The 25,097-nt window shown below is 53.7% G+C and overlaps 12 protein-coding genes across 12 annotated transcripts, besides 13 other annotated features; all 12 read left to right on the top strand.

Annotated features, from left to right (window-relative positions):
- Window positions 1-20: 20 nt before the first annotated feature.
- Window positions 21-45: a microsatellite.
- Window positions 46-472: 427 nt separating this feature from the next.
- Window positions 473-507: a sequence feature (GA-rich).
- Window positions 508-725: 218 nt separating this feature from the next.
- Window positions 726-749: a microsatellite.
- Window positions 750-1,086: 337 nt separating this feature from the next.
- On the top strand, window positions 1,087-2,163 carry Tco025E_01355 (putative sterol 24-c-methyltransferase; the record flags this gene model as incomplete). The annotated part of the gene is made up of 1 exon (XM_029368293.1): window positions 1,087-2,163. The coding sequence occupies one exon, from the start codon at window positions 1,087-1,089 to the stop codon at window positions 2,161-2,163; it is 1,077 nt and encodes a 358-aa protein (XP_029231791.1).
- A 429-nt stretch (window positions 2,164-2,592) lies between these two features.
- Window positions 2,593-2,625: a microsatellite.
- Window positions 2,626-2,946: 321 nt separating this feature from the next.
- Window positions 2,947-2,990: a microsatellite.
- A 307-nt stretch (window positions 2,991-3,297) lies between these two features.
- Window positions 3,298-3,338: a microsatellite.
- Window positions 3,339-3,576: 238 nt separating this feature from the next.
- Window positions 3,577-3,594: a microsatellite.
- Window positions 3,595-3,905: 311 nt separating this feature from the next.
- On the top strand, window positions 3,906-4,868 carry Tco025E_01354 (uncharacterized protein; the record flags this gene model as incomplete). The annotated part of the gene is made up of 1 exon (XM_029368292.1): window positions 3,906-4,868. One exon carries the CDS (start codon window positions 3,906-3,908, stop codon window positions 4,866-4,868), a length of 963 nt encoding a protein of 320 aa, XP_029231790.1.
- Window positions 4,869-4,962: 94 nt separating this feature from the next.
- Window positions 4,963-4,997: a microsatellite.
- Window positions 4,998-5,071: 74 nt separating this feature from the next.
- Window positions 5,072-5,094: a microsatellite.
- Window positions 5,095-5,267: 173 nt separating this feature from the next.
- Window positions 5,268-8,726, top strand: Tco025E_01353 (uncharacterized protein; the record flags this gene model as incomplete). Its single annotated transcript, XM_029368291.1, has 1 exon — window positions 5,268-8,726. One exon carries the CDS (start codon window positions 5,268-5,270, stop codon window positions 8,724-8,726), a length of 3,459 nt encoding a protein of 1,152 aa, XP_029231789.1.
- A 944-nt stretch (window positions 8,727-9,670) lies between these two features.
- Tco025E_01352 (putative dipeptidyl-peptidase 8-like serine peptidase) lies at window positions 9,671-12,181 on the top strand (the record flags this gene model as incomplete). The annotated part of the gene is made up of 1 exon (XM_029368290.1): window positions 9,671-12,181. One exon carries the CDS (start codon window positions 9,671-9,673, stop codon window positions 12,179-12,181), a length of 2,511 nt encoding a protein of 836 aa, XP_029231788.1.
- Window positions 12,182-12,812: 631 nt separating this feature from the next.
- Window positions 12,813-13,379, top strand: Tco025E_01351 (caltractin; the record flags this gene model as incomplete). The annotated part of the gene is made up of 1 exon (XM_029368289.1): window positions 12,813-13,379. The coding sequence occupies one exon, from the start codon at window positions 12,813-12,815 to the stop codon at window positions 13,377-13,379; it is 567 nt and encodes a 188-aa protein (XP_029231787.1).
- A 333-nt stretch (window positions 13,380-13,712) lies between these two features.
- Window positions 13,713-13,735: a microsatellite.
- Window positions 13,736-13,772: 37 nt separating this feature from the next.
- On the top strand, window positions 13,773-14,414 carry Tco025E_01350 (uncharacterized protein; the record flags this gene model as incomplete). The annotated part of the gene is made up of 1 exon (XM_029368288.1): window positions 13,773-14,414. One exon carries the CDS (start codon window positions 13,773-13,775, stop codon window positions 14,412-14,414), a length of 642 nt encoding a protein of 213 aa, XP_029231786.1.
- Window positions 14,415-14,875: 461 nt separating this feature from the next.
- Window positions 14,876-15,622, top strand: Tco025E_01349 (uncharacterized protein; the record flags this gene model as incomplete). Its single annotated transcript, XM_029368287.1, has 1 exon — window positions 14,876-15,622. The coding sequence occupies one exon, from the start codon at window positions 14,876-14,878 to the stop codon at window positions 15,620-15,622; it is 747 nt and encodes a 248-aa protein (XP_029231785.1).
- Window positions 15,623-16,035: 413 nt separating this feature from the next.
- On the top strand, window positions 16,036-17,052 carry Tco025E_01348 (uncharacterized protein; the record flags this gene model as incomplete). Its single annotated transcript, XM_029368286.1, has 1 exon — window positions 16,036-17,052. The coding sequence occupies one exon, from the start codon at window positions 16,036-16,038 to the stop codon at window positions 17,050-17,052; it is 1,017 nt and encodes a 338-aa protein (XP_029231784.1).
- A 513-nt stretch (window positions 17,053-17,565) lies between these two features.
- Window positions 17,566-19,206, top strand: Tco025E_01347 (uncharacterized protein; the record flags this gene model as incomplete). Its single annotated transcript, XM_029368285.1, has 1 exon — window positions 17,566-19,206. One exon carries the CDS (start codon window positions 17,566-17,568, stop codon window positions 19,204-19,206), a length of 1,641 nt encoding a protein of 546 aa, XP_029231783.1.
- Window positions 19,207-19,903: 697 nt separating this feature from the next.
- Tco025E_01346 (putative acid phosphatase) lies at window positions 19,904-21,277 on the top strand (the record flags this gene model as incomplete). Its single annotated transcript, XM_029368284.1, has 1 exon — window positions 19,904-21,277. One exon carries the CDS (start codon window positions 19,904-19,906, stop codon window positions 21,275-21,277), a length of 1,374 nt encoding a protein of 457 aa, XP_029231782.1.
- Window positions 21,278-21,912: 635 nt separating this feature from the next.
- Tco025E_01345 (uncharacterized protein) lies at window positions 21,913-22,752 on the top strand (the record flags this gene model as incomplete). Its single annotated transcript, XM_029368283.1, has 1 exon — window positions 21,913-22,752. One exon carries the CDS (start codon window positions 21,913-21,915, stop codon window positions 22,750-22,752), a length of 840 nt encoding a protein of 279 aa, XP_029231781.1.
- A 154-nt stretch (window positions 22,753-22,906) lies between these two features.
- Window positions 22,907-22,937: a sequence feature (GA-rich).
- Window positions 22,938-23,045: 108 nt separating this feature from the next.
- Window positions 23,046-23,085: a microsatellite.
- Window positions 23,086-23,171: 86 nt separating this feature from the next.
- On the top strand, window positions 23,172-24,500 carry Tco025E_01344 (uncharacterized protein; the record flags this gene model as incomplete). Its single annotated transcript, XM_029368282.1, has 1 exon — window positions 23,172-24,500. One exon carries the CDS (start codon window positions 23,172-23,174, stop codon window positions 24,498-24,500), a length of 1,329 nt encoding a protein of 442 aa, XP_029231780.1.
- Window positions 24,501-24,695: 195 nt separating this feature from the next.
- Window positions 24,696-24,728: a microsatellite.
- Window positions 24,729-25,097: the final 369 nt, after the last annotated feature.

Here is a 25,097-nt window from a genome sequence, read left to right as displayed (position 1 = left end):
AAGTGCGGGGGCGAGCATAGGTGTGTGTGTGTGTGTGTGCGTGTGCACTTCCTCAGGGCTCTCTGCGGGGTCCTCTTCACCCGGCCATCGCTGCGGCGGCGAACCACACACGCACACGCACGCACATAAATAGACAGAAAGGGACATGGGAGGGGGCGGGGCGGGTATGGATGGATGCATCTGGCCTCTCCTTTATCTCTCCCTTTCTCTCATTATATCGGCAGCGGGGCGCCTTGTCTCCATTATTATTTTATCCTGTCGCTACCCCATTGATAGGTTGTGTGTGTTTTTTTTTAAGATGTGGGTGATACCAAAATGAAAAATCGGCGTCATCGGATATGTGTTTCTGTGTATGTGTGTGTCTTCTATGGGGCATAACAGTATTTCTCCCTCTAGTTGATTTTCTGTAGTGGACAGGCATAGACCAGCCATCAGGGTCTCCACCACGGTCGCCCATTCTAAACGAAGAATCTCTTCTTCTTCTTTTTTTGTTTTTGTTTTCTCTTCACCCATTCCTGGTGTTCTTCAACTTTTTATTTATTTGATTACTGACTTTCTTCTTAACTGCTCACACGGCAGTATGGCAGCAACCTCGCAGTGAATGGCGTCGAGGCGTCCTCTACGTGTGCTTGTACGTGGCCTTGTGGCTGTTCTTTATTTTGGCCATTTTGAATACAAAATGTCGTCCACAGTATTGGGTGCGGCAGCACGAACCCATGCATCCACTATCTCTCTCTTTTTCTCTCTCTTTAGCGCGTACCCGCCGCTTCCTTCCGTAGTTAAATGCATTTCTGCGCCCCCCACTGGGTCGAATCCGCCAAAATCCTGGTGCAGACATCTGTTTCCGTCCACACGGTCGGCCTCTTTGCTGCTGTCATGACGCTGCCAGACGTGTCTGCCCAGCCGCGCCTACTGCGGCCGCACATGAAACTGTTTTTTTTTTGTTTACTGATCCCTTTGGATTTTTCTTTCCTTTTTTTTTCTTGACTGTTTGCGGGGAGTTACCTGCCGTGGATACAATAGGTTTCTGCTTTATTTTTTATTGATATTTCGCGCTGATATTCAGCAAGAGCAACACACAACAATATGTCTGCCGGTGGTCGTGATACGCTTCCCCTCAACATCATGCGCAGCCGCAAGGCTGAAGAGGTCAACAAGGACCTCGGCGCCACTGCGCAACGCTTCCGTGAGCGCTTTGAGGGAAAAACTGCCTCCGTCAGCGAACGCAAGGCGGAGACGACAACGATGGTGAACGAGTACTACGACCTCGTGACGGACTTCTACGAGTACGGCTGGGGGCAACACTTCCACTTTGCCCCGCGCTTCTTTGGTGAGTCCTTCTTCGAGTCGATCGCCCGTCACGAGTTCTTCCTGGCGTACCAGGGGAAGTTCAAGCCGACAGACACGGTGCTTGATTTGGGCTGCGGCGTTGGCGGTCCGGCGCGCAACATTGTCCGCTTCGCCGGCTGCAATGTGATGGGCATCAACAATAACGAATACCAAATCAGCCGCGCCCGGCGTCACGACACCAAGTACGGCATGAACAGCAAGATCAACTACACCAAGACCGACTTCTGTGAAATGTGCTTTGGCGAAAACGAATATGACGGTGCCTACGCTATTGAGGCCACCTGCCATGCCTCGGACAAGGTGAAGTGCTTTTCCGAGGTATACCGCGTCATCAAGCCAGGAAGCTATTTCGTCCTGTACGAGTGGTGCGTTACGGACAAGTATGACCCAAACAACGAGGAGCACCGCCGTATTCGTCACAGCATTGAACTTGGTGACAGCCTCCCCGATCTGGAGACGAAGCAACAGGTGGTTCAGGCGCTGGAGGCCTCCGGCTTCATTGTGGAGGAGAGCTTCGATGTGGCCGAACGCTTTGAGTCAAGCCCGATCAAAAACACGCCATGGTACCTGCCGCTGCAAGGGAGCTACACGACTCTGACGGGTCTCAAGTCCACCCCGTTGGGACGCTGGATCACAAACAAAATGTGCCGAGTGTTGGAGTTTGCCAGGCTTGCGCCGCGAGGCACACACAAGGCAACTGAGATCCTCGAAGAGGCCGTCCAGGGGCTCGTGCGTGGCGGCGAGATGGGCATTTTCACCCCGTCCTTCTTCGTAAGGGCGCGCAAGCCGCTCCCCGGTGAGAAGCAGAAGTAGTGGAAGCTTACTAAGGGAATGGAGTCCATCTGTGCATCATAATGTGTAGAGGAGCCCCGGGGGTGTGGGAAGGGCGCTGGGTGCGTAAAATGAATTATGTGCCATGTGTGTGTGGACAAAGCGGCAATTAAACGACCCTTGGCTGCTTACAGAGAAGGACACTTCCAGGCACGCCAACAAGTAGAGAAAAACAAATAACAAGGAAAGAAGAAAATAAAATGGCAGGGAAAAAAAAAAGGATGGGGGCGTGGAAGGAAGAAGCGAAGGTCGAAGAGCGAGAATTACAAAAAAAAGCCCTCTGCTGCCGGTGAATAAGGGCCGAAGTAAATATCTGAGCGAGCATTCAATAAAGCGCGGGTGCATTTTCTGCGGGAAAGTCACGAAGGGCAGAAGCGGGGAAACTCCTTTGTTTTTTTTTTGAAGTTGGCCACTACCCCCACTACTACTACTACTACTGCTGCTTTTTTTTTCTCTCTCGTGCTGCAGTCATCGGTGGCTACCGCGCCCCTCAGTGTCGTCTCCAGCCAAGATGTCTTTGCTTGACTTTTTCTTTTTGCTTGTCGTGGCCAACACCGGGCCGCATCGCTGTGCTCCTCCCCCCACCCGTTTCTTCTCCCTGTCGTTCCCTCCTTCCCGGCCGTGTCAAACGAAGGATAATAAGAGGAATGAAAAGTGAGCAGAGAGGTAACAGGAAACAAGGATGAGGACCAGGGGTGTGTGGTGGAGTGCCGGGTCGTTGTTTTCCTCCAGCGAGCGTTGTTTCGTTTGTGATTGTTTTAGGGCAAAGAAGGGAAGGGAGGAGAGAAAGAACGAAAGAAAAGAAGAAAAAGATGTTTGTACTCAATGGGCGCAAGAAGATATTTGTTTTCTGGGTCTCTGTGTGTACGAAGGGGTCGGAGAAAAAGGAAAGGAAAAAGGTTTCTAAGAGGAGAGATACAAAAAAAACACACATGAATCATTTTTTATCATCTACACACATACATATATATATATGTCTTTACGTCTGCATGGGTCTGTACGTGTGTTAGGGTGAAGAGGCAAATGGTGATTAGGGCAATGTCAATAACTGTGATGCATCTCCACCTACTCATCCTTTGCAGCTTTGTATGTGTGTGGGCTATTATAAATGTAGGAAGTGAAAGAAAGAGCGTGAGTGAGAGAGAGAGAGAAAGAGACTCGCACCTTCTATATAAGTGGAACGAATTAATTCTATCGTTGTTTTCATTTTGTAGCTTCGTTGCAATTTCGTTTCCTCTCACTGCGACTCACGGCTCTGCTTTTAACCACATTCTTGTTTTTGAATATACTACACAATGCACAGTACACCCATGCATACTTGTATGCACATATAGCTTTGTATGTGCCCTGCAAGACGAAAGGAAAAGGGAAAAACAGGGGGGTACGAGAGGTAAAAGAGAGAGAGAGAGAGAGCTTGACTGTTCCCTTTAAAACTTGAGAGGGCCACGTGGGGCCGTGCGTTTTTTTAAATATATATATCTCTCACTATGTTGTTTTCTTACTACTTGTGGCTACCTTATCAAACCTTAATTGTGGTTGCGTTTCTTGTTCTTGCCTCATGCGGCTCAGCCGTTCACGCACAGGGAACCCCGAGAGGTGGGGGGTGTGGGCCTGCTTTGTTGTGTGTGTCTGTGCGTCTTGTTTTTGTTGGTGCAAGAGACGACCCACCACGTCGGACGACCCGCATAAAGGAAGAAGAGGGAGAAAGTAGGGATAACGGATAAATGTTGACGCCCCAGCAGTTGGAACTCGTAGAGCGCGCCTTTCGCTCGCTGGACACGAAGGGCGATGGCTTGCTCCATCTGGAGGACATCTTCCGCGTCTTTGACGTCTCACGGCACCCCCGAGTGAAGGAGGGAGTCATGGCCCCCTCCGCCGTCCGTGAGATGCTGATCCACCAGTTTGGGGAGAGTGCGAAGGCGGAGAACGGCGTCACATTTGATGTCTTTATGCGCTTTCATGAGCGGATGGCTGCGGAGGCCGAGAGCGAGCGTGTCTCGGACCAGGAGGGCTTCTTGACGGGCACCATCGAGGGTGTGTGGCGGCTGGGCGACCTACTGGAGCCCACGCTTATCCGCCCCGTCATTCCGGTCGAGGGGTTTCCCAGCGGCATCTACGCCACGCAGCTTATGTCGCTGGTGTGGCCGGACCCAAACTCGCCACCGGGATCGTACGTGTTGCGTGTGATTCGTGATGTAGTGCAGCCCCATTTCTCGCGTGGTGACTTGCCACCGGAGCTTCGCGGGTTCTTTGCGTACCCGGCGGAGCTGGCGGGTATGAAGATCATGGAAGTTCCTTCACAAATATCCATGCAGCGCTGGCTGGACTTTGTCTGGGAATACGCGGAGGGGAAGTACGCGGCGGTGCCAAGCCTGGTATCCGCTCTCGTTGACCTGGAGACTGTCCCAGATTACCTGCGGGAACTCATCCTTGAACCTGAGGCTGTGAAGCAGTTGCCATCAGTACGCTTCCTCCCGACAATAAAGGCCCTCAATCCAATGTACAAACGGACGAGCGACGAATACGGCTACGGAGTGCCAGAAGAAATCAAGCGTGTGCATCACTGGAAGTGTAAGACGTACGACGGGACGGCGTGTGGACTGATATACCACGGCCGCGTGGGCAAATTCACAAAAAAGCTCTATGGTCAGGCGCAGTCTATGGCGGCAAGCGGCATAAATCTCTGAGGTTGGTTTCCGACGCCAATCACAAACCATGTCTATTTTAATTGGGGCGTGCAGTTACTATATTGCAGCCGCACACGACCACATTCACTACAACAGAGAGTGATGGAGAGAGATAAAGAGCGAGAGAGACGCATGTCTACCACTAGCACATGTATTTTTGTTCTTGTTGATGTGTGTATTTTTTGTTTTTGGTTTTCCCTCCATTTTTTCTTTCTTTCTTTCTCTCCCTCTGTGCATGTGTGGGAGGGCGTAGGCGTGCGCCGTCGTCGTCATGTGCACTCTCTTTCCGTTTCTCTATCTCTCTCTGACCTTTGCATGGAACCGTGCTATTCACACTATTACTGCTATTACTATTATGTTCATTAAGGGGGAAGGAGGTTAGGTGGGAAAGTTGTGAGCATGAATTGGGATGCGAAGGATTTACTGCACTGGCTACGTCAGTGGGGTCCTATTAATAACAGTCTTCTTTACTTCTCCAATCACTCCCAAGTGTTGCACCCGTTTGCGGTGCCCTTTAGCAGCGGTGGGGCGGCGTCCTCCTCTGCCCGGTCGCTGGTTGGGAGGCATGAGAGCAGCGCGGAGGTAATAGGGCAAGGGGAAACCGAGGCTGGTGCGAGGGAGGCGGACGATGTTGCTGTGGGGGTTGAAGCTGCCTTTAACGAGGCAACTGACAGTAGCAACGTATTGATGCTCTATGCGCGGGTGTACGACATGCTTTCAACGTTCGGCAAAGTGGGGTTCTGGTCGAACGCCGTCATTTTGGAGCAGCTGCTTGCCTCGTCTATTTCTGCGTGGGTGGTGCGGCTGTGTGCGAGCAGCGGCGGTCGTCTCCAGGCGTGTCCGGCGCCATCTATCGAAGAGTTGAAGCCGCGGTCGATCTGGTGGAGTTCCCGTGAGTTGAGCGATGCTTGGGAGGAGGCGTTGGAAACCAACAGCAGGCCGTGGACAACGTTGGCGGGGGTAACGGCGATGGATGATGTGGAGGCGGCCAAAAAACGCTCTCGAGATCGGCCAGTCAGAGTGATGCCAGAAGACGCCTCGCATGAGAGGCGGCCGCACTCAGGGGACGGCGAGGAATGTCACCCGGAAGCAGCGTCCCACAGAAGGGGGGAGACAGCAAAGAGGGAAGCGGAGGAGGAGGAGGAGGAGGAAATATTGGCTCTACACAGTCTTGTCACCTTTGCCCTGCACTATCACCGAATGCGGTGGGTTCTGCGGGTTGTATTTCTGCGCGTAGATGTTGAGCTAGACAACATTGCGTGGCGCATTATGCGAAGCTGCGTCCTGTCAACACTAAAGTACAACACTGTCATGATAGAGAGCGTCTTGCACCGCACGGTTGAGTATTGTCTGGAGAACTCTCATGCTTGTCATGAACCTACAACGGCGGAACTCGCTCAGGCAGACGCGCAAGCGTGTTTTGATGCCGTTTCCACCCCCTCATTCTCATTGGATGCACTGAGGTGTTTAAGGGATCGTGATGTCTTGCTTGTCTGTCGAGTTTTGTCAATGTTGGATGAGTGTTGTGCGCAGGAGATTTCCCGCCTTGTGACAGACCGGGTCGTTGGACTCAATGAACAGCACGGCTGTGAGCTGGCGTACACCAACTTGGCACCTTTGTTAGTACAAGATGGAACCGGCACGAATGACAAGGCCCCAAGGCTCAAGGATGCCTTTGGGGCGTTGCAAAACTGCATGAATGCCTTCATGCGTCTTCGCAGCTCCATGCTGCTGTACTTTGGTGGCGGGACACAGCATGTGGATCAGTTGTCGACGCTCGGGCGGGAAGGTTTCTCAAAGGCGGAACGTGCATTCTCCGTTGGATTCTGTCAGGGCGTCGTTTTTCTTAAATTTGTTGATGCCTGGGCCCTGCCACTTTGGCTGTATGCCTGCGAGGAAGAGCAAGAACGGTGGATGTTGTCTACCACTGCCCGTGCCGCACGGTGGAGCAGTGTGAAGGAGATGACTGGGCAGTTGGACGATTCCATTGGTGTTCGCTCCCACAGTAGGACTCTTTGGCAGCTGGGTCAGGTGGAGGCCAGCGGAGGCAGCTCTACCACCGAGAACGGCAGTTTACCGCGGAGCCCAGGGTTTGCGACACTGATCTTCTTTCTCAACCCCGAGCCAAAACTGCTCTCGGACTTTGAAGCGTGTTTTGGAGCGGCTGTGCGTCGATACTTTGAGGAACTTCTGGCGAAGTCGCACACGACAGGAGCACCGCTGCAGGCGCTTCCGCGTGATGTCTACCAACACTGTGTGTTTCTTCTCAGGCTGACAAATCAGCTGCTGGAGCCGCCCGCCTCTGCTGGTTGTGCGGGGGCCCACGCAACATTGCGGGCGGTGCGGAAAGGCATGCAAAAATTCTTTTCGGAACGTGAATCATGTGTCGTACTCACATTGGCAAGTGCCCTTCATGAGCAGGTGGCCGTTGGGAATTCGCACGGGGGCCCAGCCGATGGCGGTGGCACATACCTCGAGATCATTGACACCATTCTGGAGCTCGCCTCCCTCCTTCACTCGAAAGATCTTTTTGTGAACTGCTACTGCGGTTTGCTGGCACCGCGGCTTATGATGGCGCAGCAATCCCTGACGCTGGATATGGACACGGAAGTCATCTCCCGTCTGGCAGTACGTCTGGGTGATGCCCTTGCTGCGGAACCCTGTGCCTTGCTGCGTGACATCCGTGCTGGGACGCCGGCGCCGCATCGCATCTCACCTGTCGCCGGCGCATTACAGCAGCCTGAGCTGCTTCGGCACGTGCGAGTCCTCTGTAAGGCCCGTTGGGAGAAGTACGCTCGTGTTACTGTGAATCTCTCAGAGATGCAGCGCTGCTTCGAGGAAGGACAGTGGTTTGACGCGAAAATGCTGTACGCGATGCGTGCATTTGAGGAACGCTTTGACGGCGTGGAAGGCAATGGGGCGGGAAGTAACTCGAGAAAGCACGTCTCCTCCCGTGTGAGTCGCTGCACTGGATTCCTTGGCAGCCGCGGGAGCCTGGACGGTGGCGACGACGCGGACCACAGTATCGCCAGCCAGGAGGATCACGTGTTGGCCGCCGCCGCTGGCAGCAGAAGCGCTGAGTCCCGACGCACTTCTCTTCCTGCGTCCAGCACCTTCTCTGGGGCGGAGTGTGTGCTGCAGCGGCGACGGCTCTCGTGGTCACTTGGAAGTGGGGCGCTCACTGTGGTGTGTCACGCGGCGCAGGTGCACGAGCGCGATCCTGTTTCGAGTGTGCAGCTGGTGATGCCACCCGTCGGTCTTTTGCTGCTGCAGGCCCTTGAGCGCTACGACGATTCCTCGACCACGACATCCGTGCTCAGCCCTACCAGCTGTACCCTGGAATTCCTGCACGACAAACTGCCTGTCGAGGTGCCGAAGCCGCTTCTCGCCGCCGTTTTGGGCGGCCTGGTGCGACACCGCATCGTGAGGCGGACCGCTGCCGCCATCCACCGCAGCAACACTGCCGGCGGCGGCGGCGGCGCTGGTGGGTCCACCACGTACAGTCTGCCGGCATCGTTTGCGGAGTGCAGGAAGCGGAAAGTCGTCATTGACGCTGCCAGCGCGCTGCATCACTGGGTGCCGTACTTGCAGGAGGAGCCGGGTGACAGCAAGGCAATCGTCATGACGGTGGATGGCATTCTCGACACGGAGCGGCTGAGGAAGTTGGAGGCTGGCATCGTACGCATCATGAAGGAGAAACACTCGCTTGCGCATTCCGATCTTTTTAACTCTGTTGCGGCACTCCTTGTGAACCATTTTGCTGTCACGGCACCCATGTTTAAGCGTTGCGTGTCGCAGCTCATTGAACGCGAGTTTATTGCGCGGCAGGAACGAGACACTTATGTATACCTCGTCTAGTGACGCCTGTTTTACATGCTCCACCGACGTCCGCATGCACATCCTCTCCTTATTCATCCTTTCCTCTTGATGTATATGTACATAAGTGTAGTACCTTCTGTGCATGCCATTGACGAGATGATGGAGATGATGGAGACGCAGGAACCGAGTGAAAATGAACACGTGGAAATCGCTCTCATGAACTCGCATGAAGAAGGAAGCCAGCACTGAAAGCGGAGAAGAGGGAGCGAGGGGGAGGGGGGCATACCAAAAGGGCACCTACATATAGTAAGTTACTTGCATGGATTACAAAACGCGACGTACATAGTTATCCGTACACACGTGCGCCTGGTGTGTATCTAGACCCCTCTCCCCCTACACACATACACATCCATACATGCCTACTGCATATTTTTCTCTTTTTATACCTAATTGCTGCATGTGAAATGCAAAGTAACGTTCTGCTTTCGTGGCATTGGGGAGGCCGACGCGTGGAATTTCTCTGCCTTGCGCTGGCACGCGTTGACAGAGAGGCCCTCCAGTCTTATTTTCTTGTTTTACTTTTTTCCTCACGCTACGCAACCGTAGAGCCCGCCCCTGTTTCTCCCCTCTAGTATATGTGTGTAAAAATCACTGCCGCATGGAAGAGCGGCGATTAAAGTGAAGTGAGTGATGCCTGCTGGTTGTGTGTTTTTCGGCTACTGATGAAAAACTGTGACACGGGCGTGGGGAAAGGATTGCCCCGCACGCATGTGCGCCTGTTGCCTTATGTACATATACATATATCTCTGTTGTCTTGACTCGCCATTCCCCCGGTAGCAACAAGCGAAAGTAGAAGAGAAACCTTTTCTTATTTACATAACTGTTACATTTTAGGTGAATTGCGTCATTTACACGCGCCATATCGACCGCACGTACATTGACGGTGGAAAAAAGAAGAAAAATAAAAAAACAGAGGAAGCGAAATGCCCACAGTACCACTCACAACATATATCGAGCGATTGAAGGCTTTGGATGGTCTCCAGAAGATCAACGGGAAACCACAGAATCTGCGCATTATTGGCGACGAGCTCTACTGGCTTCAGGGGACCGAGCAGACGCTGTACGCCGTCAGTCTCGTGGATCGAAACGCGACTCCAAGGCGTGTCGTTGCTCCTTGGGGGGATGCGGGGGCGGCGGGCCCGCCCAATGCGTCTCAGCCAAAGTCAAAGGAGGAAGAGCTGCTACGCGAACGGCTCCGCCGGCAAGTGACTGGCATTTCTAACTACCACGTCACTCCCTCCGACGGCACTGTAGTGTACACCTCTGGCACGGGTACTTTCCTGTACCGTCCGTCTACTGCGAAGCCCCCTCTAAATATATTTGACCACATCGATCAAGAGACGCGTCAGCGCTGCTTTGGTGATGCGAAGAAGCCGTTTATCTGTATACAGCGCCTCCAGCACTTTCCACAGCCTGGGTGTGCCGGGGTGAATCCCGCGCCGCCAGCCAACGTTCTTAGCTTTGTGTACGGAAGCAATGTGTACGTTGCGACTGTTGTGGAGCAGAATGAGACGCAGGCGGCACCCCTCCACGTCGATGTGGAGTGCGTCACCACTTTCGGAGACGCCTTACATGAGTGTGGGACGGCGGATTACATCATGCAAGAGGAATTCAATCGCTACACAGGTCACTACGCGACGGAGAAGCATGTTTTCTTCAGTTACACCGATACGTCTATGCTGCAAAACGTCTCCCTCATTGACGGCAGCGCCAAATCTGGTGTGGAGAAGATGCCGTACCCTTGGGTCGGGGATCCCAATGCTCGTACGCTGCTTGTCGTGTACGAAAGAAAGACGAAACGCTACCGTGTGGTACCAGAGAAATCAATCTCGGCAGTGGCACCGTGGGCGGAGTACATACCACGCTTTGGATTCAAGGACGAGGACACGATTTATTTCTCCTTGCTAAGCCGGACGCAGGAACGCTATTGTGTCTTGTCCTGCCGCATCGAGACGCTGCCGCTGGTGGACGTCGCGGAGCTGGCTTCTTTCTTCACCACGGACGCCGCCACGCGTGATGCAACGGCAAAGGTGGTCGCGTTTACTACCGAGTGGCAGGAACACATCCCGTGGGCGTGGGTGGAGGTGCCGCAGGGTCCCCCCATTCTCTTTGGCGAGAAACATGACATTCTCCTTCGTCACGCCGTCGAAACAAAGACGGCGCATTGCCACCTCTACCTCCGGGACCTGGCGTCTGCCGACAAGAAGTGGCGTGCACTGTCGCAAGGGGCGTGGAACGTCAAACCTGACACCGTACGCGTGCTGCAAGACCGGGTGGTCTTCACGGCCAATGCGGACAGCAGGCTTGGTAGTCTTCTCTACAGTGCTCCTCTCCGGCCTACCTCCACGGAGGCCGCAACGGCGGCGCAACTCACCCGACTGTCACCGCTCCACGAACACGTGTACACCTACACGGTTGGGGAAGGCTACGTCTGCTACGTCGCGAGCACGGCGACGACGCCACCCAAGCTCTACATCGCCTCGCTGGCGTCCCCCGAATCACGGCACATGGTTCAAACATATCTGCATGACGGCAAAGAAGAAGTAAGTGGTGCAGAGGAAGACGGTGCGGCGTCGTTTCTACGGAATGAATACCTTATCAAGCCAGAACTTGTCACCACCGTAAGCCGACGCGGTGTGCCACTCAGTGGTCGACTGTTCATCTCGCCCGCTGTAGTCTCAGGCACACCGGCTCCGCTGGCCATGTACGTCTACGGCGGACCACATGCGCAGTTGGTTTACGTGGAGGACTACGTTCTTCTTTGCAAGCCGTTTTTTCAACTGCTGGCAAAGAGCGGCATCTCCGTCCTAGTTGCGGATGGGCAAATGAGTAATGCCAATGGTCTTGTGGAACTTAGTGTCTGCAAGAAGAACATGGGAAACTTTGAAACCTCGGACTACGTGGACCTCGTGAAGCACTTAACAACGTCGTCTCTCCAGCCGAGCGGATTTATTGCTGATCCTGCCAGAATTGCTGTCCTTGGCTGGTCCTACGGCGGGTACGCGACGCTTCTGGCGATGTCGCAGGCGCCAGATGTCTTCAAGATAGGCTTCGCTGGTGCACCGGTGACCGACTGGAGACTTTACGACACGGGTTACACGGAGCGATACATGGGCGAGCTTTATGACACTGACGCCTGCGCCGTGGAAGGAAAAAGGGAGGATGCCATCAGCAAGGCCTACACGAAGAGTGCAATCAAGGAATTTGTTGCCGGATTTCCGGATGAGCTGAATCGTCTATTCATCGCCCACGGCTTGCTGGATGAAAACGTTCACTTCACCCACTCCTGTGCCCTCATCAACGCCATGGTCGCCGCCGGAAAGCCATTCAGCATCCTCGCCTACCCAGGGGAACGGCATGGGCTGCGGCAAAAGAATACCTCTCGCCATCACCATGACGCGATGGTGATCAAAACACTGGTGGAAATGCTGTGAGGCTCAAGCACTTCCCTCGGGCTACGTCTTCTTGCACGTCGTGAGCGAAAGGAAGCAAGAGCGACTAGGGCCGAGAACCCACCGTTGCCGCGTAACAACCGAACGTGCAGCGGAATAGCACTATAAAATAACCCTGTACGCCCGCACCGAAGCGATCCTTCTGCGCCCTGTTGACTTCTTTGCTTCGCCTGTTTTCCCAATGTATGCTCAGTGTTGATTTCATTTTTTGTTCTCCTTTTTTTTCTTTCCCATTTGTCTCTCTTCTTTATTGCTTCTTCTACACCAAAGAAAAACATCACACCATCTGTAACGGTTTTCCTTCTGCGTCACCGCCCATGGGCGTGATGAAATTGCTATGTTGCTACTATTGGAAGACGAGTCTGAACCCTGATGCATTGCTGTTGTACGGCACTGAACATCGCGACGGAGTTTTTTTTTCTTTTTTGCTTGTTGCTTGTTGTTATTCCGTTTGGGTGTAATGCGGTGCATGCGGTTTTTTTTTGTGCTGAGAGCTGTCTAATGTGCTTTGGATATATATATATATGCACTGCGTTTTATTTTATATTTTGTGTGGAAGTTTAGTTGATCGATAGGAGTTCGAATTTCTTTGGGCTAGGTTTGAGCTGTGTAGATGGCGACGCTTGACGCGTTTCGGGAGGACATACTTGATGTTTTCAATGTGTTTGATGAGGAGGGCACTGGTAGTATTTCGATGCAGGAGCTGACGCGTGCGCTCTACACCATCACCGGGACCCGCATTGCCCGCTCTGACCTTCTTTCTCTCGTACAGGCGGTGCAGGAGGAGTTGAAGGAGGAGGCGGATGCGAAAAAGACGCCTGGGAGTGGTGACCCCAGCCGGAGATCAAATGTCCAGGACTCCCCCATGGCGCAGAGTCCGAACAGGGAGCATGACGTCGTGGACGCAACCCTTTTTGTTGCTGTGGTGCTGAAGACACTCAATAGACGCACGTACGAGCAGGAGTTGCTGTTTACGTTTCATTTGCTGGAGGACAAAAACTATCCTGGGTTTATAACAAAGGAGAGCCTCAAACGAGCTGCGGGCGAGATGGAGGAGCGCCTGACAGACCAGGAAATAAATGAGATGTTTGATAAACTTGTGACGGGAGTTTCAACTGCCGCCGTGGATTTCACGACGTTTTCTTCCATACTGGAGGCGGCGAAATCCACCGATGACTGAGTTGCTGGGGGCTTCTGACGATGCTTTGTAATTTATGCGGCCGATGTAAGGCTTGAGGTGCTTGCTTGGTGGATATACACATATACACATGTATGTACATAGGCGTCCGGCCAGGGAATGAATGAGCGGACTTTTTTGCCCTGAATTGTGCCCATATACTTTTTTACTTTTTTTTTTCGCTTCGTGGCGGTTTTGCTTCTGTTGTCTGAAGCCGTCGTACTTGCTTTGACCTCAGCTCTGTGTGGCGAGGTTGTGGGACAAAAGTGAACTATTCGGCAGCCGCATCCTCTGTTCTGTTTCCCCTGACCTCCTCTGTGGCTTGGCTGACTGAAGGTGTGTGTTTGTGTGTGTGTGTGCCTCCCGTTAGAAGACGTGCCACAAGTTTTCTCCCGGATGACCTCCGCATCCGCCTGCCCGCTGTGCAAGCGCCCATTTGGGCTTTTTCTGTGGAGACACGAGTGTGGCTACTGCAAAAAAACTGTCTGTGATGACTGTGCGCCCAAGGTGAAGGATCACCGCCAATGCAGTGCGTGTGCCGCGAGGGTGAAGCAGCAACAACAGACGCAGCAGCCGCGGCGAACCTCAAACCCTGCATCGGCGGAGGGTGAGCGGGCTGCCCGCATGCGGGCCGCAGAGGAACGTATGAAGGCGGCGCAGCAGCGCGGTAGGCCACAGAGTCGAGGTGGGCAGGCCCCCGTATTGCCTGTGGCGGAACCGGCGTCAAGGATGTCACAGCAGCAGCAGTGTTACACAGGTGCGTCGCCATCGCCGCAAGCAGATGTACCAACGCGAGCAAATCCGGCGGAGAATCCTGTGCTGGCCGCGGCGCTTCGTCGTCGGCAGCAAGAGCAATTTGGCGGGAACGCGAACCGGGGAAACAGCGCCGAGAAGATGCAACTGTTGACTGCGATTCTTGCGGTTCTGCATCAGCGGGGAGAAGATGAGCCGTTCGGTCTTCGCTCAATGGATGAGACGAAGCTCCAGGCATACCTGCGCTACCTCAAGAGCAAGGACAAGAGCCCCGCTGCTAGTTAGCTGGAGAAATTAATTTCTGATGCAAGTGGTATTCGCCTTTTCCCAGCCTGTGCGCCAATTGTAATCTTTAGTTAACCAGGCGTTTTAAACCCACTGAGACAACTCTCGAGTGACTGCGTGCGTCTGTATACAAATATGGGTGTCAACAGGTCTGCCCTTTTGTTTGCTTGCTGCGGCCGTCTTTTTTTTTGTTCTGACATTATTATTATTGCTTGGTGAAACACCTCTTCTTCTTGCTGCACTCCTCGGCACTCACTCCCATTTCCTCCTTCTTTCCTTATTCTGCGTGGAGGGGGCGGAGCAAGGGAGGCGTGCTGCCGGCTGGGCTCTGCGCACTCCGGACGAAGTCGGCAGCTGGGGTTGGTGGAGGGGGGATACCGCAAGAAACAACGAAAAGTGTCCTGTCGCCGCCGCTTTCTTCCGGCGCCGCCAAAGAACATAATTTATTGGCCCAGAGGCCCATGGAGAAGGCGTTTGAAGGCACCAAAAGTTGTCTCCGTGAGGTGCAGGCCTTCTTACACAGGCCTTCTTACCCAATACGAAAGTCGCATGGGAGCCAGCTCAAAAAAAACTATGCAGAGAAGGAAGTGACTGCCAGTCGCGCTGAAGCAGAAAACACGCCCAACAGAGGCTCTGCGGCGTGTACCGCCGACCTGTCTAGCGCCCCAACGGCAACGCTGGGCGTGGATGAATCGGATACGTATATCTCTAGGGAGGAGATATTGATTGATCCTCCAACGCAAGACGCCGACGACGACCCAGACACATCCCTGGGGAACGCAAAGACGAGTGATTGTGACGGCAACCCAACCCTGATGGAGCTGGCCATGTGGGACGCCGAGGTCGTCAAAAGGCAGCTTGAGGTGGCGAGGGACGTTGAATGCATCTACGAATCTTTGAACGTATTGAGTGCCTGCATGGAGAATGCAGCTGTTAGCATACACCATGCCAAGGCCTTGAGGACCGCGACGCATGGCACGGGCGGGGAAAGCAAGTCTGAGGAAAATTTCGTTCTGTTGGAGGTGACGCAAACGGAGGCAGTTAGTACACAGCCATCGACGGTCAAGGTCATCGCACCCATTTCAGATAGCGATGACGACGGCTGGTTACAGCTGGCTCCGAGCCGAGAGGAAAAGACTGCGTCAGGGGCAGGTGGTGTTGGGGCCGTGCTCAATGAGAAACTGATAATTGACCCAATGGACCTTTAATGAGTATCACCCCTTCTTTTCTGTTTCTCTATCTATCTGTGTTCTCTCTCCTATATTTTTTCTTTATATATACTCCTCTCCGTTTTTTCTTGTCACTTTTTTTTCTCGCTGTCGCTTGTGTAGTCCATTTTGGTTATCGAAAATTGTAAGCGGGGAAGCGAAGGCGTTTCTGCCGTGCCTGTGTGTGTCTCTCTGTGCTTTGTCTCCTGCTGCCCCGCCGTGCCTCTTTACTGCGGCTACGTGTGTGCGACGCATACATGACCCCGCCTCTCTCGCCACTTTTGCCACTGCTCTCACCTCGGTCATGCCGTGGGTTTGCCGCCGCCCGCACGGCATCAGGCGAAAGTTGAGGAGGCCGGATAGCAGAGAAACCTTTAAAGCGACAAAAAAAAAAAAATAGAAAATAAGAAAAAATGAACGGCACGCAAATTGGGGTGTTGGTGGCGATGTGTGTGGTGTTTCTTCTGGTCGCCTCACTGCTTGTGTTTATCCTCCTGCGCTTGGGCCGCCAGCGCCGCGCCGATCAAAAGTCGACTGACGCCGAGGCACAAGAGGGAAGTGGGCGCGTGCTGCACTTCTTTGACCTCTTCAGAACCCCACGTTCTCTGGACCTTCAAGCAATGTCCATCACGGACGCGAAGTCTCTGCAGTCTGCCTTGGCGGCGGCATGCGGTATGCCGGATGGCACATCGCTGACGCTTCTCTGCGTGGATGAGGTGGGGAGATCGGTGGTGATGGACCTTGATCGTCTGGTTTTTCCCGACGAGCAGTTGGAACTCCGCATGCGCCACACAGAGGGAAGACCGCTGCTTTTAGCTGAAGAGGATAAACCCCTCACACCCACTCCCGCAACCTATCAACAGGAGGTTCCCGTTAGGCAAAATTATAATACTGAAATCGACGTGACCTACGCGCGTGATGGTGGGCGCCTCCCACGTTTGGGCGGCGCCTCGCAGACCGCATGCAGTAATGGGGCTGTGCCTCCCCCCGTCATTCTGCCACTTTCTTCCCGGATTAGTTCTGCGACACCGGTAAGCATCACAGCTGCGCGGTACGTCGTGCAGGGTGGCGGCGGCGCCCTTGGAAAAGATGCCGCGGCTTTTGTAGAGGCAGCTATGATGGGAAGCACGAGATGCACCGTGACGCTTCCATATGGTGCTCGTGTCATTGTAGAGCCTAATGCACGTGCGGCCTGGCTGCTTGATGAGAATAACAGGAGCGCGGGGGCGCCTCTACTTCGAGAAGCGGCAGAGGCCGTGCGCTACACTGTGGACAACATGAGCTCGGTGCAGTGGTGCCCGTATACACGGCCCTTTTACCTTCCACCCGGGCGATGGTGTATCCGTGCGGAGTCCTCGACAGCCGATCACCGCTGCATTGAAACTGTCTCTCGGGTCTTTACTGTCGATATTGTGCCGCAGAATCGGTGAACGATGCAGATGTCATTGTAATTGCGGTGACACAACCCTATTCCACGCACGTGCCTCGAAATCTGCCCGTGATTCCTACGGATGTCCATATGCCCCGCGCCGGAGTTGAAAGTGGTGCTTTGGCTCTCTCCGCAAGCGGGCAGTTATCCACATTTTTTTTTCCCGCTCTCTCTCCTTCAACCCTTCACTTCGTTTAAACAGGACAAAATGGCCAAGGAAAGAGCTGTTACCAGGGGAATGAGAAGGCGGGACCTCCGTGCAGAGGAGCCCCGCGCACATACATAGAGGCTTTCCTGAGAGAAGTATATTTCTCCACATTTGTTTCGGTTTTTTTTGCTCTTTCTTAATCTGGAGTTCCATCGCGCCCCAAACCCGACCCAGGTGTTGCAACCTCAACTTCCTCCTCCTACTCTTTCTTCGTATTTTGGCTCTGCCGTGCCGTCCTCGTCAGATGCTATTACAACTGGGAGCCAAAAAAGGAAGAAGCCAGGTCGTGGGGAGAACACATAGCACATGCTTTCCATCCTTCTCCCCAAAATCACTAGGGTTCCAACCAGTAAGCAGGAAGATTTGGAACTTGAAACTGCTCTGGAGCATCATATGGATGAAATCGTTGCTGAGGCTGAGAACTTGTCGACCGCCTTGAGAGGCCTGCTGACATTTAGGCTAGAGCATGCAGTAGCGGCAGCTTCCGATGATGTTGTGCCCCCTAGCCTTACGGACTGTAAGGGGGGAGCAGTGCTAACGTGCGGCGTCGCGCTGGGCCTGACGTACCTGGCGGCAGCCCTCGTCCTTAGCGAAGTCAGAGACAGTGACAGTATTGGATGTATGACAGATGTTATGTTTTGCTTTTTATCCCCTGGATCCACTGCCTACAGGCATCTCCGTGGCCACAAGTATGCCTTGCGTCGCTTTGGACAAGTGTTAAAGGGTTACATTGAGGTTCGCGGGCGCCACGATGATATGGCTTATCAGGACACGCTCTTTGACCTTCACCAAGCGGCCATCAGCTTCGCTCCCTCACCGGAGTACATTACAGTCGCCCATCCACTTTTGCTGCGGGAGGCGGCACGCCGTTGCTGTCCAGGGCCCGCACTTGCCGTTATGCGCCAACCCGTGCTAGAGGTGTCCCCAGTGGACACCGGCGCGGACGTCACTTGCCTCCATGCATATTACTGCGAGGGCGGTCTTTTGCTCGCCGCCATGCAGTGTTGGGAAGATGCGACAGCGTGGCTACGCTTGGCCGTAAACATGTCAAAACACGTGCAGCGTAAAGCGGCATTGGAGGCCCAGGCAGCAGAGGTGGAGGTCACAAGAAGCTCCTCAGTACCGCCTGAAACTGCGTTAGGGCTGAGTGGAGGAATCTGTGACACGCTGTTGAGGGCAGCGAAGGCCTTCATACTGGTGGCTATTGCATCTCAGGGCGGGTTCGACGATCCCGCTGACCGCAGGCGGGCACTGCGTGTTATGCAGGTATGCCGCGGCCGTAACACCGATCCCTACGTTCGGATGCTGTCGGCGGCGGCACAACGTGATGGAAAACTATGGAGCACCCTTGAAAATCGTTTTGAGTTCTTGTGGAAGCAAGACGGAACGACGGAACTTGTTGCCGAGGCTGGCCTTCGGCTGCGACGTCATGTCATTTGCGACCTGGCAATGGTTGCGAACCGCGTTTACCTGTCCGACATTCTCGCTGCCTTTCGCACCCACTCCCTTTGCGGGCTAGGTGGCATTAGCGACGCCGAAGAATTGCCTGCCTTGCTTCAGCTCTTGGCTAGCATGCAGGAAGATGGAGACCTGCTCATCCGTCTGGATAACTCCCATTATGGGAGACCGGGAGAAGCGGAGTCCTCACTAGAGGAGCAGAGTAATGACATGAGAGTGGAGCCGTTGACGGTGCGGCTCGATCTCCCGCCGAAGCGCATTCCTGCGGCACTGGGGACGTCTCGCCGTGGGTGCGATCTGCTTTCTCTCTCCGATGCTGATCTTTGGAAGAAGCAGCGCTACGAGCAGGCACAGTTCCGTTCTGCCATGGAGGACAGGATCCGATGGTACGAGCGCACACGCGCCGCCTTTTCGCGAGCGACGGAGGCGCCAAGCGGTGAAAGTGCGCAACGCGTAGAGGACGATGGCAACGACAGCGGCTGCTGCTAAGAGTCACCACCGACACAAATAGAACAGCCTACCATGTCTCCGCCGAATTCTCCCTCTCTCTCTCTTTCCCAGTATGGGAGGGGGAAAAGGGAATAAAAAGAAAACACGGTAGCGGTGCGGTGATAACTTTGTTGTTGCTGTCTTTTTTAAATGCCTTATGCGAATCGTTGTGCCTCTCTGCTGGGCTGCGTGTAACTTCCATTATCCGGGCCAAGCATGAGAGAGGTACAGAGAAGAACACGTTGAGGAAGTAGTTTTCTTTTTTGTTCCTTTTTCTCTGCGTGTGTGCCTGTGATGATGATCCGCCCTAAGTGCACTATGGCTTTTGATTGCGTCTCTCCGTTATTACCTTTCCGCCATTTTCCTTCCTGTCCTCGTCGTCGTTGTGTGTAGTGATGTTGTGCAGTGGATCCCTTTGCAAGGCATCTCCCGTTCCTTCTCAAGTAAAACCCGTGCACAAGGCGGCGAGAGTAAACGCGTAGATACGATTCTTCATTGCTCGACAACGCAACAAGAAGGCAAAGAAAAAGGAAGAAGAGAACAACTAGACCGGAAGCAGAGAGGCTTAATTTTCCTCCCTACCTGTCTTCCTTGGGGATAGCGTCGGCTCTCGCTCTCCCCTGTCTGGCTGTGGGACGAAGCTCGTCGGGCCCCGACGACAGGTGGAGTTGGTGGCGGCAGTGTGTTAACGGCAACCATGGCACTCATAAGTGGAAGATTGCTTGTGTCTATCACCCTACTACTTATTTTGACGAATGTCAAGGGCTTTCCGCAGCATTTTGCCGCGGTCGCGGCTGCCGCTTCAGAGAGAGGTCCTCGACACCATTATCATGCCAAGGCGGCGCCCATTTCGGATCCGGAGGAGACGCCTGAACTGAGGAAAGGGCTTGAGGAGGCAGACGAAAACGAGCTTGTCCTCACGAAACTCTTCGCCATTAACCGTCACGGACACCGCGCCCCAAATGCGCCCTATTGGGATTTTTGTCCTAAAGATCTAAAAAACCGGCGTAAGTACGATGTGCAGTCGGAGGATCTCACGGGGTTGGGCATGAAGGAAGAGTATGAATTGGGACAATACATTCGGCGCAAGTATGCCAGCTTCATTGGCAACCGCTTTAACCGCACTTTGCACTTCTTCCGTGCGGTGGGGGAGCCTCGCATCTTGCAGTCCTCTGTGGCCGTCGCGCAAGGGATTTTCCCCGATGGTTTTGGCCCTGGTGCTTTTCTTCCCAATCGACCGCAGTTTGTCCCCGTCTTCTCCGACATGGATACACACGAGTACCTGTTAGATGATGTGCCTTGCTTTAGGCGTGCAGAGAGAGATGTGGAGCAGTGGGTCAATAAGAGCCTCGCACAGTTTGTTGCCGATGAGAATGTCGCAAATGTGCTAAGCTACATCAAACACGTCTGCGGGAAGCCCACGAAGGAACCGCCTTCATTGTACGCGTACATCAAAACTGTTGCAGATGGCATGATATTTAATGCAGACTATGGCATGAAGGTCTGTGGCGGGCGAGTCGCGCCGGATATGCTCTTCCGAATCCGCAATGTATCTATGCAGCTCCTCCTGGCAAGACTTTATAATACAGATGAGCAGCAAACGTACACGGCGGTGGATTTGCCGCACCGTTTAATTCGTATGCTGGAGGAGATTCATCTACCGTCGGAGAAGCAGATGAATGACTTTGTACACACACGGCAGGAGTCCATCTTTTACTTTCTTCACCGCGAGGGGCTCTACGCGTTTGCGGAATTCTTTGGCTTTACATACAACGTTCCCCACCTCCCGCGCAGCGAGCTGCCTGTCGCCTCCACACTTATCATCGAGAAGCTGCAACCGAAGAAGCTACTGCGCCTTGGCAAGAAGGGACCAGTCTACGTGAAGATCATCTTGAAGACGCCGTATGACGGGACGAGCACTGTTGAGGTGCCGCAATGTAAGGTGCCTCAGCTATGCCAGGTCCACGAGTTGCGGCGCATCTACGATCAACGTGTTGCCCGCACAGGGAGTTGGGAAAAACTATGTAACTACACCTACTCTGAGATTGACCACAACACGGATATTCGCTAAAGTGTGCTGGCGGGTTTGGTGCGTGTAAGAGGGGGAAAAATGGAATATGATCGTAGGGGGCCAGCGCCTTGCCGTATCCAGCTGCACGGAGGCGATCTCTCCTGCAAGCATGTGTAATGTCTGAAGAACGATAGAGGGAAAAGGTGTAAACCCCCCCACAAAAAAAAAAACACTAATCGCCCGAGGGAGAGCGCATAAAGGGAAAAGGGTTTAAAAAATGAAGTAGGAAAAAGAGCGGGGGGGAGGGAAACAAAAAAAAAATGAATTGTGTCTATTTACACGAGCATGTGGCATAAGCCCTTACGTGTTTCCAACGTTTCTCTATTTGTGTGTGAGGTGCTTTATAAGTCGTTTATCTCGCTCTCTTCGTTCTGCCTTCCTCTGTATGTATGCAGGAGTAGTTTGTTCTTCTCACAGCGTTCCGAAGGCGGGGAGAAGCGAGAACACTTCGGACTGGGGGGTGACAGGGGCCGAGTAACGACGGCTCACGCACGCACGCGCCCTTTCCCATTCCCTTTCCCCCGCATACAGGGCGGGAGAAACACGCAACTCCAACGGGAATTGCTGAAGCGTCGATAAGGGGAGGGTAGTGCGAGGAGGAGTAAGAAGGAAGTAAAAAAGTAACAACTACATAAATGGATCCCTCGAAGCGCATTTGTCTAAAAAACATTCCTCCTGACTGCACCAAGCGGGAGATTGCGGAATTTGTTCGGGGCCGCACGGGAGCTCAGCCACACAGCATCGACTTGGGGCTTGACAGGGAAGGGAGCATCCGCCGCTATGCTCATTTTTCAGTTGAGGGCGCGAAAAACGTCATCTCCGCGCTCTCCGGTGCCCTCTGGCGTGATGTGGAGGTCACGGCGCTTCCTGCGAAGCCGCACTACATGTACCGACTAGCCGAAGCGCGACGACAGCGAGAGCGGCAGGAGGCAGAGGAGCGGGCGTGTTTGGAGGCAGCGTGGAAGGAATTTACGGCACGGTGGATGGAGAAGACGGGTGGCGAGCTGCGGAGGGGGAAGGCGCCGAAGTCGTTCTACGCTACGAGGCGGCGCTACGGCGAGGTCGCATCTGAGATTGCAAGGAGGCTTCGCGAAGAACATCGGCGAAAACGCGCTGCGTACTCGCCCAGAGAAGCGAATGCCACGCAGGGCCATCGCTGTCAGCGAGAGGAGGCGCGCTGGCAGCAACGCGGGGGCGAGGCGGAAGTGGTGGCGTCCACTGCAGCCGTAGAACCCGCCGTCAATCGGCGTCCGCAGGAACGAGACCCGAGCCGAAGTAAGTCCAACCTGCACTACAAGCGCCCGCGTGGCGTGGGGGACGTCTCAGTAAAAAGGGAGAAGAAACAAAAGACGGAGGACACCGTTGTGACGACTCAAAAGGAACCGCAACAACCCACAGGGCCTTCGAAGGAAGAGAGGAAACTTTCAGGGCTGCAGGCGAAGCTGGCTGCCCTTCGTGCCAAAATGAAGTCATGAAGATGCGTGTGGAGATGGCGCATGATTTGCGCGGGTCTTCACGATATCTGTTCCGTGCATCACGAGCGGGAAAGAATAAAGAAATGGATGTCCATCGAGACTGAAATGCATCTCTCACCTTCAGTTGCTCTGGGACTGCTGCGGGGCGGATACTTCTCTCTCCTTCCCTCTCTCACTCTCGCTCTTTTAAGCCACCTCTCCTACGCTTTTATTTTTGTGTATTTCTAACGCACCTGTCCTCATAAAGCGGACCAAGAGGGGAAGTGAGTAGGGCACCACATCACCAACTGGCCGAAACGACAAGAAAAGAAAAGGGAGAGATAAACGACAAGAGGGAGAAAGCGAGAAGGGGGAGGGCAGTTCGTGTGGCCATTTGACCGAATTGCTCATCACTGTGATCGGTGTCTCTGCTTTGACGCATGAGTGGGGTCCGGGATCACACCAATACTGCGCCAGATCATTTTGACATAAACTCGCCGCCGCGGCGACTGCCCCACAAGGCCCCTTTTGTTGATGATGATGAAGAGGTGGAGTTCGTCTCTTACACCCTGGGTGCACCGACTACCGGTTCTGCTCCTGTAAAGCGCAATGGAACGATGAAATTGTGTTCGATGGTGCCTGAGGATGAGACGGAGAGTGAAACTAGTAGCAGCCTTGAAAGCAGCGGCGATGATGGCGGTGCCTGCGTATATCATGCTGCTGCTGCTGGTGTTGCAAATAGCACTTCTGCTAGTAGTAGTAGTGGCGGTGGTGGTAACGGGTTGCCCCAGCAGGAAATTGGCACTGGATCTACCACGTCATGCCTGGGAACCAGCAGCCCGTGGAAAACTGAGTTAACTTTGAGCGGGGAGGAGAGAGCGGTTTGCTCCACGGAGGTCATAGAAGGTGGTGGCGATAGTGCAGAGAAGAAGCAGGGGAAGAGTTCCCATATGTGCAAACTAGCAATCGAGAACGCAGATACTTTTACGACAACCGATGGGACTCCCCGATTATGGAAGTCTGACTGTTTCTTTTGTATTTTATGCTTTTGTGATTGCGACACGGTGTGCAGAGTGATGTTGTTGTGCAGTGAATTTTATAAACTTGCTACGCACGACAAGGTCTGGAAAAATATTATCCGCAGCATGAATTTGCAGCCACTGCTTGCTTTGCCCAAAACGCCCACGCAGGGGTACTATCGATACTTCCTTGACGACATCATCACCACAAGGGCTTTGCATGGCCAATACTCCTTTAGAGCAAACACTGCAGAGGCACAGTTGGCAGCTGCGGAGCCAACTCGAGGCGGCGACGGCATGAAAGTGGCGATGCCGCAGTACTTGCCTTGTTTTGGGGAAATTTCCAAATATCACATCCATACGGCAACGCTGATTTGCTCTCCTGCCTCACTCGGTCAAATGAACCATCCGATTGGCCGAGTGCAACTGCTTATAGAGTACATTGACAAGAGCAAAGAGATGATAGAGGGCGTGGCACGCTTCTCATGGCATCGTAAATGTTTTGTTTTCTGCTGCAGTTCTCCTGAGTCAGGAATCCGTGGTCAGGTGTTTACAGTGGCTATCAGCAGCGTCGAGAAGCCGTGGTGCAACCAGTCAATGGAGCAGTTCGGGGCGCACAAGGGCGGCCTTCGCTTCGTCATGGCACCCGTGCTCTTGGAGGGTGCGATCCCGGGGTCAAAAATCACGGAGATGGACCTTGTTAGCGTGAGTTGCCCACCCACAACGAGACAGGGGACGGCATGGACGTAGAAAAGCAGTAAAAGAAGAACAATAAAAGTTACAATAAACAATGGGAATGTTATGTGAACGGTGTAATAATACAGAAAAAGGAGTAAAAGAAGCAATGTCGTCTATACTTCTAGAGAGGTGCAGCGAACGGAACTCGCCCTTCCATTTCTTGCTTAGTTGCATGCACCTATATATCTTTCTCTGTGTTTGAGTTGAGGAGGAGCGGGGGTGGGGGAGTGGGGGGGGGGGAGATACCTTGTGCCTGTCACTTCGCTTCCACGTTCAGTAGGTCTCCTTTACCGCCTTCTCTGCGTGCAGTCATAAAAGTGACAGGCTTTGTGAGAGTCAGGGCAGAGAGACGCTGGGGGCTAAACCCAGTAAAGTACTTTTCAGGCAAGTGTAGTGAGTGAGTTGGGGGACAGAATAAGAAGAGGCTTTGTCAAGCGTTTTTGACAAGAAACGGGGGAACACAAACAAACAAGAAAGGGAGAGAAGAAGTGTGGAAAAGGGATGTGGAGTGGTGTCGTCGCCGCAGTAAACGCAGTCTTGGGGCAGGCCACAGGTGCCCTGATGGACTTCAAAGCTCGTACCATTGAGCTATTCCTCACTTGGCAGTAC

The sequence above is a fragment of the Trypanosoma conorhini genome (genome assembly GCF_003719485.1).
Source record: "Trypanosoma conorhini strain 025E chromosome Unknown Tco_14.4_contig_00043, whole genome shotgun sequence".
Taxonomy (NCBI): Eukaryota; Euglenozoa; class Kinetoplastea; order Trypanosomatida; family Trypanosomatidae; genus Trypanosoma; species Trypanosoma conorhini.
The sequence above is the reverse complement of the archived record's forward strand: the minus strand, read 5'-3'. Positions and strand labels throughout refer to the sequence as shown.